Source organism: Cyphomyrmex costatus, unplaced genomic scaffold (genome assembly GCF_001594065.2).
Source record: "Cyphomyrmex costatus isolate MS0001 unplaced genomic scaffold, Ccosl1.0 scaffold599, whole genome shotgun sequence".
Taxonomy (NCBI): domain Eukaryota; kingdom Metazoa; phylum Arthropoda; class Insecta; order Hymenoptera; family Formicidae; genus Cyphomyrmex; species Cyphomyrmex costatus.
Window position 1 is genome coordinate 71098 of NW_017280151.1, and position 16405 is coordinate 87502.

The 16405-nt window shown below is 28.8% G+C and overlaps 2 protein-coding genes across 2 annotated transcripts in view; both read left to right on the forward strand.

Annotated features, from left to right (window-relative positions):
- CCAP-R (Crustacean cardioactive peptide receptor) overlaps nt 1-4850 on the forward strand; it is a 64721-nt gene extending 59871 nt beyond the window's left edge. Inside the window, 2 exon segments of the mRNA XM_018546861.1 lie at nt 4145-4325; nt 4655-4850. Of these exon segments, the coding sequence (XP_018402363.1) occupies nt 4145-4325; nt 4655-4850 (377 nt within the window).
- A 5564-nt stretch (nt 4851-10414) lies between these two features.
- LOC108779432 (uncharacterized) lies at nt 10415-15681 on the forward strand. Its single transcript, XM_018546865.1, has 9 exons — nt 10415-10484; nt 10565-10787; nt 11338-11412; nt 11968-12178; nt 12295-12406; nt 12930-13081; nt 13552-13753; nt 14202-14284; nt 15433-15681. Exons 2-9 carry the CDS (start codon nt 10652-10654, stop codon nt 15662-15664), a joined length of 1203 nt encoding a protein of 400 aa, XP_018402367.1. The 5' UTR covers nt 10415-10484; nt 10565-10651; the 3' UTR covers nt 15665-15681.
- Nucleotides 15682-16405: the final 724 nt, after the last annotated feature.

Consider the following 16405-nt stretch of genomic DNA (forward strand, 5'->3'; position numbering starts at 1 on the left):
TCTCTCTCTCTCTCTCTCTCTCTCTCTCTCTCTCTCTCGCACGGAAAAAAAAACAAAAATCGGTTCATGATTAATTTTAACTCCCAGTTATTAATCCACTTAATAAGTTATTAAGTACTTATGCTGTTATTAAAAAATATCTTGCATATTGATGTTATAATACATAAATGATTTTTTTATGTCATATTGTTATTTATTCAATAATTAAAAATAAATAACATTTCAATATGAATAATATAAATAATTTCATAGTCATATATATGCAAAAATTAATACATATTTAAGAAATGATCATCATAATTGATATTGTTAAGAAATAATACCTATGTTAGAGAAAAATTATTCAGCTCAAGCATTTTACTGCTTTAGCAAAAAATCAATAAAAAGTAATATATTCATCTGCAAATGCTTTTTACATCAATAATTATAAAAATATTGTATATACGTTGAATTGATTATTTTTGATCGTTTGTGTATCTACTGTGGCGATAAAACGTTTAAACTTTGTAAGAGCTCATTTCTTTTCTAAGTCTCCTGTTCTTTTGAGATCACCTTCATTTGATTTTTTCGATGTATTATGTTAACGAGCCACTATAATCATTTATTTTTGTGATTTGTTATTTGTTATTATTATGTTATTTATTATTTTTTTTGCTAAACTTACTTTATCTATGGAATGTTATTTTTATATTCACCCTTGCGAGTTTATCCCATAATTTTCAGGCGACTGGTGAATAATTAATATTCTGTACAATAAGATATACAGAATGTGTCAATAAATGCGTCGCTGAATTACGAATCGATATAATGAGCCGATATGTGTGCAAGTACATACCGGGAAGGGATATACACAATAAATCTACAGATAAATGTACACACATTCCAGGATTAAATGGTAGCATTTATCTATTCTAGCCGATCCATTTGTAAGTATATGTATACTGGATCTATGAGCTACACTCATTGGTAATATTTCATATTCTAAAATTTATATATACACATCTATATAAATATTTAATAATTTTTTTCATAGATTTATTAATTCAATTAAAGAATTATTTTATTTATATACCAATCGTGGTAGCGAAATTGAAAATACGATGATTTGTAAAAAACGCAAATATAAAATCTAAATTGTAATATATAGTATTCTGAAAATTAATACTGCTAAAAGTAATAACTGCTAACGTTGAATTTTTTTACTTTCTTTCAAATAGATATTTAATATAATGTAATTTTTTTTCGAAAAAATGTCTTCTTTTTTCTTTTAAGTGTATATATAAACTGTTATACATATAATATCATATAAATAAGGGTTTTTATTCCTTTCATTCTTATTCGTGAATTATCCAAATAATCGGTTAATTAATAAAAATAAACAAAAAATAACGACTAATTCCGCAAGTAACAAGTAATATATAATAATAACAATATTTTTACCTTATGGTGTTTCCGTCGTCACTCGATGCCTTCCTGGATCTCCTTTTCACTTGGGGGAGTCCTTTTTCTTGTTTGTAGCACCCATGCGATAAAACTGTAATTTACAGTCACGCATTAATTATTAAAATATAATATAATATAATATTATGTGCGCGATATTTTACGTAACGTTTCCGATATTAATCGCGCACGATGCGTACGCTTTATTGTATCGTAACGATATTATGTATTACAGAAAAACGCTGAGAAAATATAAATATGATCATATACATATAAAACTACGACTCACGTGTATTGTCATATTTCATAAATTAATGTACAAATTTCGTGAAAAAAATAAGTATTTAATAATCATTGCTTTTTGTTATATGTATATTGACTAAATTCGATAATACATTCCTTATTTTCAATACTAAAATGACACTCGAATAAACCTTAAATATTAAAAATCTGAAGCGCAATGCCAGTTACATTCGAATTTATGCTTTTATAGAAATTCCATTCAATATTGGAATAAAGGTAACAATTAATTACTTATTTTGAGCATTAAGGCAATAATGATGATCAAACAATAATGCTTTCAATAATTATTAATTAATCACTTTCAATATCAAATGTCTGTACGAGAAAAATATATTCATCGCTACATATTATAATGAAACAGTTTTACAACTCCCGTTGTCATAATTTCTACCGACGTGTCTATACCTGACAAGTAATCGACATTCAGATACGTTTTTGGATCGTAAAAATTAAATCGCGACAGATAATAAATAATACAATAGCTAATCATCCATAATAAGAAAGGCTTTTGCCGTAGAATTTGCTTTTCACACGCATTCCTAGCAATAACGATACGACGATACGTGGAACAGCTCATGGCTTTATCCTACGCACTTGATGAGTCGCGCGTATAACGCAGCAATCTATACATGCCTAGCACGCGGTAAACACATCGCGGTGTGTGTAATACAAACAATTACCTACGCCACGCGCACGCCTGTCTACTTTCGTCGGTGTGTATTTTTAAAATACAACGGTAAATATACAGTCTGAACTTTATGTACCAATTAAGCTGATTTCAATGAACGGACTATCGTTATGCATTACAAGCTTCACTTTCAATTATTATTAATGTTGCGTTAGATGACATTAGGATAATAATTAATTCCATTTGACTAAGAATTTTTTTCAATCAAAAAAGAAGATTAAATAATCTACATCTAATACAAATTTGCTGTTAACAAATAATATTAGTCAATTGCTTTAATGTAATATCGAAGCAATAATCATTCACATATGAATCAGCTGTGTGAACAGTGAAAATCAATAACAGATATTTAGGTAATACATGTATATAAGAACATGAATTCTACGTAATAACATCATTGCCTGTAATTTGAAAATTATTGTTTATAATTATATGATGTATCGATATTTATATATTATAATAAAATAATTGATTTTAATTAATATCTGAAGTACTATCAAAGAATTTTACACACACACACACACACACACACACACACACATATGAAATTTTAATAGAATTTTAATATTCTAAAAAATCTAATTTGCGTTTTCACATATTCATAAAGTTAACATAGAATTAAATTTAATTTTATACTGCAATAAAATTATTATAAATATTATACTAACTTTCCAGAACTGACGCCAAAATCTGTAACTTGGTTAAAATGAAGGAGAATGAAAGGAATTGCAAATATCGGCGAAAAGTTAAATATGGAAAAGGAAAACCATGATTACTTTTCAAATAATAGAAATCTTCGTTAAAAAAGTATTCAAGTTATTTGGCTTTACACTACAATAATTAACATTTATATATTATTATACGTACATATATATAATACATGTATATGTATAATATAACATAAGTTAAAAATTAAAAAAACGAGAACCTTGTCGTTCGAAATTATATCCACCGTGTCGTCAAGCGAGACAATTCTGAATCGCATTTGTTTTTTGCTTAAAATTTTAGTTTATATTAATAATTTATAAATGTTAATTATATTGTAATTTAAAGCTAATATTTTAATAAAGACTTCTGTAATTGATAAATAACCGGCTATATTAAAATTTTCCCTTAGGTATTCACCTGCAATTTTCCTATTTTCCCCCATATTGAAAATAATATTTACTTTAATCAGTGTGTGCATTTTATGGTCACGTGTAATAGTACGATATTAAACACAATATTGGACTATCATTAGATGCGAGAAATGAGAGGTTATTACTACTCTAATATACAGTAATATTATAGTATTGTTTGTATTTACCATATGTTAGCAATTCCCTTATTCTACCCTACCTGCTATTGCTGGATTTGTAACCGATTTAATTTATGTTTATGAAAAATAATGTTACAATTATTGTTACATTTTCCCAGGTCAATTCATTTGTTATATATATAAATGAATAATTTATTACATATATACTTATATCATCAAATTATTGTTTTAATTATTAGTTTAAAAATAAAATGATTTTTTCTTTAATCTTTTAATTTTGTAGACTTATTATATAATAACAATAAATTTATACATTATATACATTTTATATTGTATAACAAATTTATATGTTATACATTTTATCCTAATATTTCTGCAAATTCCGGTTAATTAGCACTATGCGTCCAAAACATAAATTGCAAACTCACGCAAGCGAAAATAATTCTGTATTTCAGTATTTATCCTTTGCTGGAGTCCATACATAGTCTTCGACCTTCTTCAAGTTTATGGGCATATACGAAAGACTCAGACAAATATTGCAGTCGCTACCTTCATACAAAGTTTAACACCACTCAATTCGGCCGCTAATCCAATCATCTACTGCCTTTTCAGTACACCTTTCTGCAAAACCGTACGGTGAGTATGTTAATTAAACACTGATGATTATTTCATATAATCTAGTACAATAAGTAATCCTGTTGCGTTTAAATTTTATTTATAATAATATTATACAGATTTATTAAAAACTTTAAAAACGCTTTTATCAGGGACTATGATAAAATTTTAACTGTAAAATTCTGTTTAGAAACAATCAGAACAGAAAATAGAATGTTTTAACTTTCTAAACGTCTCAAGTTTCATAAATTTAAAATAACATCGGCGAAGATGGCAATTCTCTAGCAACATTTCCCTAGCAATTTTTCGCCTCAGAATTTCTCCGTTAAACAGCAATTGTTGCTCGGTAGGAACATGCAGGCAATCTCCTGGATTTCGGGTTGGTGCCCGACGAATTCGCAACACTGCTTTGGTACCGGGGCGACGACTAGCAGTACAAGGACAACCGTGACGACATCCTTAACGGCCCATTCCTCTCGCAGAAGCGGACACTTTACTATGTTGCACTCTACATCGCGAAAACGCGTTATGGTCTCCCTAGTTTAAAGATCGTGGTTTCCAAAAATGCGAGCGTACTCATTTCTTCATAGATTAATATCCCAGATCGATATTCGACTTAGTAGGATCTACAATTAACTCGCTTGTAATTGAGTTGATCATTATTTAGAAAACGTAAATTGACTTACGTTTTCTATTTTCTTATGAATAATTTAAACAAATAAATGATTTATATTTCGGAAAACTTTATTTAAAAATAAATAATGACCAAATATATACAATTTGGAAAAATTATGCAACCCAAATTTTCCTGTACAATTTTTCCAAAGAAACGGAAGAACCAAATAACACACGATTACAAGAAATTTCTTGAAAAGTTTCCGCTTTTGTGATATGACGTATTGCTTTTTTATATTTATATAATATATTTTCTGCAAAAATTAATTTTCACGAATTATTGATATCTAGGCAAAAATGTATAAGGAACTTCTAATAATGCGCTATAAACTTGATAACGTAACAATTATTTTAATTTAGAAATAAGATTGACTGATAATTCAGTTGACAGTTTTGAGCTGTATCTCTAACTCGATGATCACACATGATAATGTTATATTTCTATGTAAAATATATTAATTATTCATATAAATGGATGATCTCATACTACAAAATTTTACGTGACATGACATTTTATTTTAAGTATTTATTATTAGCGAAAATAAAAATATTTATGTAGTAATCATAAAACATTTCAATTTGATTAGAAACACGTAATAATAATACAATTTTGAAATTCATTAAAAATGAAATAAACTATTTAGCAAATTCAACGTTTATAATTACGTTTTTTAGAGAATATGTATACATATATATGTGTATACATATGTCTGGATGTGTATACGGGTATTTCAGAACTATTATCGAAAGTTATAAGTATCAGAAATAAAAAAAAACATTATTTACTTTGCATTTATGATCAAGTCATTATTTCCAATTTATGATTAATTAAAATTTTAATGTGGTTTAATTCCTTACAAATTAAACTGAAAAGTTATAAATACTTAAATGACAAGAAAAGAAATGATAGGAGAGAAAATAAGGTGGTTCGATCTTGTAATCAATAAAAATTTTGTAAAGACAAATGAAACAACAAAAACAGCTACTTTTTCATAATATTACCTACGATGGATCTCCTATACTATAACTTCCTCGCACCGTCCCATAACAAAGGACTGATAAAGCTAGGTCTTTTTTTATATATAGGTTAAAACGCGCAATGCAATTTTATTGAATATCGTGAATTCATTGTGCAATTACATATTTTCTGAGCTTAAAAATTACTTAAAAAATTTTCTTTATTCGAAAATGTCATAATAAATCTTAACAATTTTATATATGTATATTAAACATTATGATCGAGAAAATTATATATGTTATCTATAATATTATCTATTATATATTTCGTTCCTAATTTAAATCAATATGTTAACATTTATATATGTATAATGTTAACATATTATACTATTATATACTACTTATTTATTTTTTCCAATCATATATATGTAAACCTATTTAAAAGGTATGCAAAATAAAAAGTCATTTTCAGGAACAAGAATAGATTTCAAGAAAAAGACCAAAAATCTTATAGTTACGTGTATTTCTACTAATAAATTAAATAAATATAAATAGTTCAAGTTAAAACTTATATGTAAAATAATATAGAATTCTCGGATGTTCATTGAAATAGTTCTTATCTTAGAGATATATAAATTATTTATTTAAAGCTATTTTTTTACAGTAATATAGATTGTATTGCATTATTACAATAATCGTATTAGCTCTCTCTCTAGCTTGAATTTAACTGTAATTCAGAGCTTATTTTTTTGGTTACGACGATGTAAAAGAATATTAAAATAGTCATCATCATTTATAACTATCTTCTTCTATAACTCTTATTTTCACAAAAATTAGACTTAGGAAATTGCTTAAGTCAAAAATAGTCATAGGATAGTCTAAAATAACTGTGTATGTGTGTCAATAGTGTCATAATCATTGATATCAGTATTAGAAGGAACATTTGAAGTGCGATAATGATGTATGTGTTTCCTGTTACTTGTGCGATTTATTAATCAGATTAGATAGATTTATTTTTCAGGCTTGATCGATTGTTAAAGATATCTTTTATCCTCGTCTGCTTTTGACGTATATTTTATTTGCTTGCCGGAAGTATATGACAATTTTTTTTGTATACTTTAAGACTGTTTGAATCTGTTATGAAAATCAGTTGATTGACCTTAAGGTATGTAGTGGAGTCTGGAGTACCCTGCATATATGAATAAAAAGACAATACATTTTACGGAAAAAACAAATTTAAATTTGTAAGCAATTCTTTGTGATATACATTGTATGCATATATTTTAATGGATTAATTGTCTATGTATTTTTTATATTACCTTAACTCTTTGAAACTGATAGTGGTTTTATTGGACCCACTCAATCAATTATAAATTATATCACTGTCAAAAATATCAAGCAGTTTAATTTTTTATGTTACATCTGTGGATTATTCTTATTAAAATATACTTACAATTAATATCTATTCTTTTTTGTACTAATTATGTCTTCTTTTCCTTAAAATTAATTAACCTTTTAATTAACATAAATTAATTAATTTTCTCTTTCAGACTGAGCGTCAGTAATGAGTTACAAATATTTGCGTCCAGAGGAAAAAATTAATATTTTCTTATATTTCAAGACTTTATATTTCAGAATAAAAGATATCTAACTAGCCATCGAACAGTCTATGTGGAAAATAATACGCTCAAAGTATACGTGTACATACGCATTTAGATATGTGTATAATAACAAAAATAAACGAAACTATCGCGTGTATATATATATATCTTCGTAATGTAATAATGCACAATGGCGTGTGACATATTAATGTGTAATATATTCTTCTCACGAGAGCGCTATGACTGTTTAAAGCATCACAATGTCCTCTGCATGATCTCTCCGCGTTATGATTTACGCAGTGATCGACGACGCGCTGTTCCGGTAAATTGATCGGATTTATATGCCAGTAAATAAAATATTATAGTAGAATAAATAAAATATTTATGATAAATAGAGAGGAAAATGCTTAGTTAGATATATGTAAAAAAATGCAACAACATCCGGTTACTGAAGCATAATGTAATTCGTCCCTATTATGTTCCAGCTATTATATACAGAATATATAGATATAACAACATCACGCGTGTTGAGTATAATGTTATATAACTGTTCGATCGTCAATGTGTCTTAATATTCTCTATAGGATGAATTTCGAAAATTTTAATTAAACCTGCGCGAAACAAAAATATAAAAAAAAAAAAGAAATTATATGGCTGTCTTGTTATATAACCACTTCCAATTAGATTAGAGAGAATGTTTACATTTTGTTTACAGTGTCTAATTATGCGACGAGCGTAGATTTATCTTTTCACGTGTTCAATAACTTAGATTATTTTATAATATCAGAGATAAAAAAACATTCTGTTACCTACTACGGTTGTATGCAATGTATCACTTTATTCTTTGTTAAGACTGATTTTTGTATAAGAATTTCTTGTGCCTTTTCATTAGTTTATCGATAATTTGATGTAAATGCAAGGTTTTGTATTTAACAAGCGACAAAACATATTTCGTTTGATCTATTTGTATGCAACTGCATCAACTGTATTTAATTTGTCAATTGTATTTAAAATGGGATTTCACAGAAACACGTAGTCATATCTTCGTTAAACTATTCATTGTATTGCAGAACTAATTGTAAGATTTTCATGCCAATGCACGAATTATACTTACATACAATAAGTACAACGATGTAATATATCTTTTAAACGTGCAAATGTATAAACCGGTATGTACTCGAAATTATTAATCACATCGTATTAAAGAGGACGACATAAATTATTATGATGTAAATTATTACGCGATGTGACATTGTTCGAATACACATTGATAATGGGTACTGTTTGTAGATAAAAGTGAATAAAGCTATAAATTATTTAATTTAATTTTAATTCCGATATAATATTTTTACTCTTCTACTAAATGCTTTATTTCTTTCCCTCTTTAGTTGTAAAAATGTCCTAATAAAACATTTAATAACGAATAATTTAATATGTGTTCTATTGTAATAATGATATAATATAATAAAGAACATTACATAATTTTAATTAACTAAATTTAATATTTTATAGAAATTTAAGCTAAATAAAATTAAATCACTTTATTCTCACAACTATGCGCCTATAAAGTGTTTCATATGTTTTATTTTTGATTGTTTATACGTTATTATATATATGCGTTATTACGTGTTTTATTAATTGTTCATTATATATCACGAGTATACCACAAATACAAACCAAAAGTTTATAATTATAATTGAATTTATGTTAATATATTAATTTATATTATACATATCGATATATGTTGTAATTTATATCAATATTAAATTTATATTAAAAAAAAAGATAAAAATCAGTGTTTCAAAGTTTTTTTAATGCATCACTAATCGTTTACTTCATTTTCTTTTATATCACATACCTAATACTTATTTTGCATGAACGCGTAATAACGTCTTTAATACATAGGTATTACATGATGACGTCAAATTGCACGGATAAAACGCGACGTGTATTGTTCGGTTGAAATAAAATTTCTCCTGTTGCCTCCGTTGCCTTCACTTTTACGGCCCACATAATCGTAGCTATAAAGACCAACGGCGCCATATGATAAGTCAAATACGGCCAGAATAATCGTTTCACGCTTCTCATTTTGTACGGAAATATCTGCATCGCTTCATTTTGGTAATATTATCTACATGCACTTCATATCCAAAGAAATATTGAAATAACTTCTACATTATGTTTCAGTTAGCATGTAATTCTTAGCTAAAATTAAGTATTTCTATATTGTTTAAAGCCTGTGTATCAAACTAGAGATTGAAATTGAGATTGTATTGGAATTTGACCAATCAAACCAAAGTTCACTAAAGCTGCGATATTGGTTTTCTCTTTTCTGATTGACTAAATTTCAATCTCTCTCTATTTCACTCTCTAGTCTGATACAGGTTTACGAGCAATATATGCTTAAGGCAATATCTGCATAGAATATTTTATATAAAAGATATCATTTCTCTTAAAATAATAATTAAAATTAACGGTGTTTTTATAATTTTTATACCAAATTTACCTATTAATAGTCACGAACGCTGCTGCGAAAAAATACTAAAAAACAAAAGAAATAAAGAAAATCAGTAACCAATGGCCACGTGAGATATTTCACAGTGGAGTATGCAGCGAATGCGGCTTACATAATGTACTCTTTTCATTCTTATCCTCTTTAGCAAGAATATGTTGAGACTCGAAAGAAAGGGTTTTCGGTCATTTAGATCTGTGAGGGACCTGCCGATTCCATGACCAGCGGATTCGCAGTAATCGTTATTTACTGCTCGTGAAAGAAAGGGACGAGAAGAGGTGTCAGCATTCTGGTGAACGTCGGGGACAAAAGTGCGAAAGTTGCTTTATTCTTAATTGGAAAGGGTGGAATAAATTCGAAACGGCTGAACACGAAGAAGTCGTGTAATTCGAATACGACATAACTTTGTGTTTTTATTTTATGTCGTTTTAAAAAGTAATTAAAATAAGAAATGTGCATTCTCACAAAAAATGATAATGCGTTTGTCAAAATATGGAAAGAAAATTTTTTTCCAGAATAACGAGTAATTCGGAAAATCGGAGTGGAAAGATCACGTGAAAGGAGATTTTTATTATTCTAATTGGCATGAATGCGAAAACGTGATGTCGTGCACTCGTTATCGAATAATGGATCCACAGCAAGATCGATTGCACTTGGACTTTAAGCATCCTCACAGCTGCTATACAACAACCTACCATGCTGCCATCAGAAATCTTTGTCCCACAGTCTGCAGCAATAGTATATAATTTTTTATTATACATTTCAAGGAAACCTAATTGCATTGAGATGCAATATGCATAATAAATATAGAAGCAAAATTTACATTCCCTCCAGAGAAATTCTATTAAAACAGAATCTCTTAGGAAAAGATGTTCTAATGGAATTTCTCGCTATAAAATTTATGTATTTGATAATTCAAAAATACAAACAACAAAAAATAAAACAAAGTATATACATACTTAATTGTTTGTATTTTTAATTTCCAAATACAGTTAAAACCGCAATAAATATGAATTTTATTTATAGTTCTAGAACACAAAGGTTATGTACATTAACTAGATATACGCATAAAACATAAAGTAAAAATAAAATTGTGTATGTGATTTACAAATAATGTGAAAAATTAAGAATACAAAAAAATTAAGAACATAATTTTGATATTATATTTTCTCTTTTCTTCTTACATAAAAGATGCACAATATTCTGATTCAATATATGATGTAATAATATTTCATTTACATCAATGTTTTATTTTATATTAACCAACGTAATTTTATTTATTTTTCAGGAAGTTGTTCCAGAAATCATGTAAATTGGAAATCATCCAATTTAAACGGAAGTAACGATGAGACATATAGAGAAGGTAAAAATGTTTTTAAAAAATTATATAATTATTTTACATTTAGATAATTATTTTAAAAATATAAAATTCTAGACATAAACGTTTATATGTATAATAGGTAATTATTTTAATGCAGCAATTTTGATTTTATCATCTATATTAACAATTTAATTGCATTATTATTAATTTAAAGACAATAATATTAATTTACGAATATTAATAATATCCGATTAAATTTGATTGCAATATTATTAATATTTGCTAGTTCATTATCTAATTGTATTGCTTAGATTAATTATATTAAAAGATTACAAAATGTTGATTATATATATTTTTATTTAAATATAATAAAAATTAGTAAAAGGAGCAAAGTTTGATTAGAATAGATATAGAATTAACTTACTTATTTCTTGACCTACAACTAATCAATTTATCAATTTCTGAAACCTGTATGATACTATCAAACCGCCGTCTCTCGGTCTTGCTTTAATCGTACGTTTCGAACAATGCCGACTCAAAGCGTGTCAGTCGCAGAAGCATACGAATATTAATTTAGCTCGGAATCCCGCGACGTAGACAGGGGCGATCCGCCGTTTCCAGACTCAAACATGCAAATGGGGAGAATCGCGAGTGCACACATGTATGAATCGACGAGGCATCATGAATCAGCGCCGGTGGTGTCTTTCGAGAGAATGCAAATTCGTTTGAAGCTCTTAGAAGACAGCAACGCAACGTTGCATTTCAGAAACCGCGATCTCGTCGCGGAAAACAAGAACTTGATGAATCGGTGAGATTACGTAATTATATTTTAGCTATAAATAAATACTCCGCGTGAGATACAATTATATTCACGTTTTGATAAGTACGTTTTGAACAAGTTCCCTCAAGATAAACAATGTGCAGGCTGGAAGAAGATGCGACTAAAATGGAGAAGCTGTTAGAGAATGTGTCATTATTGCAAAGCAAACTTGATAAAGAGAAAATTAAGCTGGTTGATGTATTAGCGAAACAATCGGTAGGAACAATAATATTTATTGAATAAGAAAAATTGTTTTGAAAATATAATTAATGATATACATACGTAATAAAGATGCCATGCTGCAATATTTATACTGCATAATAAATAATAATAAATAATAACCAACTTGAGAATGAGATAATTGTGTTATTAGAATAAAAATGCAAAAAATAAAGTATATATTTAAATTTTTTCTTAAATTACATTAATTTTTCTGACTTAATTCTATCACGTTATTATTTATTGTTATAAATTTTCTCGTATTTTTTCGTTTATTATAATCTCAAGTTTTATCGTAGATATATAATTGAATTTTTATATAAAAACTTTTTTATATTGAAACTGCAATTCAAAATTAATAATGTAGAAAATATGATAATAATAATATTATAAATGTCAATATTTGCAAAAATACAAAATTCTAATGTTCCTATCATTGCAATTCGCGTGTAGCTATATAAAATATAAGAAAATTTACGCGTTTTTTCATAAAAATTTCATAAAAACTCTTCTATTTCAGAAACATGATGAGGTGTGCCTAGAAAATAAATGTACCTCCTCGACAAATATAGTTTTGAAAACAAATCGCGGATTACAGATTTGGGAAACCTGTAAAGATTGCCATGAAGAATTGGAAGGATGCCAAAGGGAATCGCGGATCTCAATCACGAAGTAAGTCCTCCAGAGAGAGATTAAAGCAGAGTGAATACATACATATATACTACATGTGTCATATTATTGCATAACTGCTTTGTATTAAGCTATATAAAATAGAATTATTAATGGATGCGAGTTATAAAAATTCAACGTTATCGATAACAAACATTCAATATATAGATATATAATTATATATACATAAGTAAGATATAAAAATAAGTAATAACTATTTCTCTCTCATTATGTAGTGTTATAATAATTCTATATATTATTTAATTTATATTAGTAATATTTTAATTATCTTCTAAACGAAGAATGTAAATTCTTTTGACAATGAACTCTTCTTCTTTTACCGAACATCAATGGCAATTGATAAGCCGATTGAATATTTTAAATAACACTCGCTTAATCTCCCTTTGTCACTGTGCCTTTCCTTTCGTGGATATATTCTGGATTGTGTTCGTAATTCGCAAATCCTCGATTAGATCGGAGTTTGAGTTACTAGAAAGGGATATGAAGACTTTGAGAGACGCCATAATCGCCCGGGAAGAAGCCTGGGATAAAGCGATGGAGCGCGAGCAGAATTGCCAACAGCAATTAACACGGTTGACCGCGGAGGTGATCACCACGCGTCACCTTTGCGAAACTCGCCAGGACGAACTTCGCGCAGTTACGGATACTTTGACGGTAATATCGATAACCGACAGTTCGATAGCATATCGGAAACAGAAACTAGAATGTTAGATTGACGTGCTGCGTGCCGTGCTATCGGGCAAATTCTCATATCGAGAAAGATTTAATTATGTAAATATTTCAGTGTAACACTATGTGTGTTACATCGTCTTATTTATACACGTGGAACGCTAAATTCGTGATATTTGATTATTTAAAACATCTGTTTGCTACTGTTAACGTGTTAATTACTAAATATCAATTAACTTAAATAATTGACAATCTAAATGTCAGTTATTCGCCAATTTAACTTTTTGGAGGGAAAAATAAAATTTTTATTGTTTTGATGAAAATATGTTAATTAAGTATAACAATAGGAATTAATATAAATAATTCGTATAATATATTTTACAGAATTATTTTAATTAATCCAGAAATATTTGTTTCGGCTTTTCATTTTTAGGAAAAAGAATCGGTGCTGAAAATAATGCAGAAAGAAACGCTATACCTGAACAAATTAATTGCGAAGCTGTACCGACGTCAGAGGTAAAAACGCTCCTTACTTACATCTATTTTGTTCATAACAGACCCACCATCCGTCTTCTTCCCTCTTTTTAAAAATTATATTTACCGGGAAATGCGATGCTGGCGCTTATTATGCGCACGGGGTGCTAGAGTTTTTATTGAAGCAAAAGATATCTTTCACGAATTCTCGAGATTGCGAGGAATGAAAATTCCAACAATCCCACTCGTTAAATATAATTCATAGCGAAGGATTCGATGCGCGATGCAAAACGCTCACGAAAACGCGAACATATGGCGGACGCGTCGCATTTCGTCGATATGGTGATCATCGGAAATGAACAAAAACTACTTACCTCGATTAATTCGTTATAACGGTCCGTCAGTCGCACACTCCATGCTCCTCGCATCCTAGGCATCCTGGGGCGTTCACGACGTTCGTCGAACGACGCCAATAACGTGGAATACTGTAGGCAAATCGTTTGTTTCGATCAATACAATGAAATGATCACGAGACGGGATTCCACTTCGAATCGACTGTTGTGAAGTTGCTGCGTTCGCGTTGAACGTAACCGCGCGCGCTTTCATGCGCTTTAATCAACAACGTATTTTAATTTCCTGTGTTATTTATTTGCTTCTACCTTTTCTTCACGACCGTTTTATCGACAATTATGTCTCTTTTTTTTGTCTTTCTTATCAACTTTTACGTCGATGACAGTAAACAAAGAAACAATAGAATAAGAACCTAAGAGGCCCATACAGTATATTTCATAGTACCTTATAATATATTCGATACTATATATATATCATATATAGTAATCTTTCTTAATATGATTGGTTCCCTACACTTTAAGTTATAAAAAGAAATTTTTTAAATTAATCTTTAGATTGAAATATTATAGATTCTCAAGTCGAATTTGTCAAATAGCAATCAAATTTCATTAAAAAAAAGAAGAACTTGAAACTAAGTTCTTCTATTTTTTATGAAGCTTATTAATTTCTATTTGATGAATTCAATTTTAGAGTTTAATTCCAATGTTAGAATTAATCAAAATGTTCTTTTCACGATTTCTGACAAGCTATAGTCTTTCTGCTGACCTCAACTTACTATACAAATATATTCCATGTAATAATGCGTTGCCCGACTTTAGGAAGCTTGTTAACTATTTCAGAGAGCTCGAAGAATACGCGAGCGGCGGTGTAAGTTTCAGCATTAGCGAGAGGGATCAAAGATGCATCGAGGAGATTGTGCGGCGCGTACGAAACTCTAAAAGCAAATCGAAAGCAAAGCCCAAGTGCACTTCAGATAAATACCCGCGTTCGAATTCGAGTAGCCCTCGCGAGAATAAGAACGGATTGGATCGGACAGGTTCCTCGGAGGATCATCACAAATTCAATTTGTAATCATCGTTTTATAAATTAACGCGTTGTTGTCTATTTACTTAAACTTACTGTACTCTCAAAATTGATAAATATACACATATGTAGATATGTATATAAGCATGTTTGTTAAATTTCTTTAGACACACTAGTACCGCGAATGTTATTCATAATCATTCTCGAGAAAAATAAATAGATATCGCATGATGTTATATCCGCAACAATATTTTTAGCTACATTAATAAATCTTTAAATTAATTCATATTCGACAGTCAAGATGTTACAATCCAACATTTATGTCAACATTCACTCGGAAACAGTCACTCTTTTTTTACATAAACAATCACTTTATAAGAGTGCACAGTCTATTCTTATTACGTCTATGATTGCACTTACATATCAGTCTTTGTGATAAAGTTAAATATAGATTCTCGTTGGAGATAAAAGAAGAAGAAATAATTTTCTGTGATAAAAGGAATGTCGCCGCTGATCGAAATTGAAATTGAAAATTGATACTCAATGAGAACTCGTACTTTAACCAGCTGGACATCGTGCACCGGATAGCGGCGAATAAATCATGCCAGTGAATCAACCTCAATGTACATTTTTCATCGTTGAACCTCTCGAATATGTGAATCAAGAAAATGCGGTACAGTAAATCGTGCATCTCCCACGTTTTGATAAATTGTCGAAAGCAACTTTATAATAAATCGCGATTCTTTTTTTATCTATCACCTCGCATCCATCGAATCCTCTCTCTCTCTC

Bases quoted from the DNA above. Each gene is read 5' to 3' on its own strand.
- LOC108779432 (XM_018546865.1), top strand. From the start codon at position 10,652: ATGTCGTGCACTCGTTATCGAATAATGGATCCACAGCAAGATCGATTG. The intron at 12,179-12,294 runs GTGAGATTACGT...AACAATGTGCAG, and splicing joins AACAAGAACTTGATGAATCG to GCTGGAAGAAGATGCGACTA. The intron at 13,082-13,551 runs GTAAGTCCTCCA...ATCCTCGATTAG, and splicing joins TCGCGGATCTCAATCACGAA to ATCGGAGTTTGAGTTACTAG.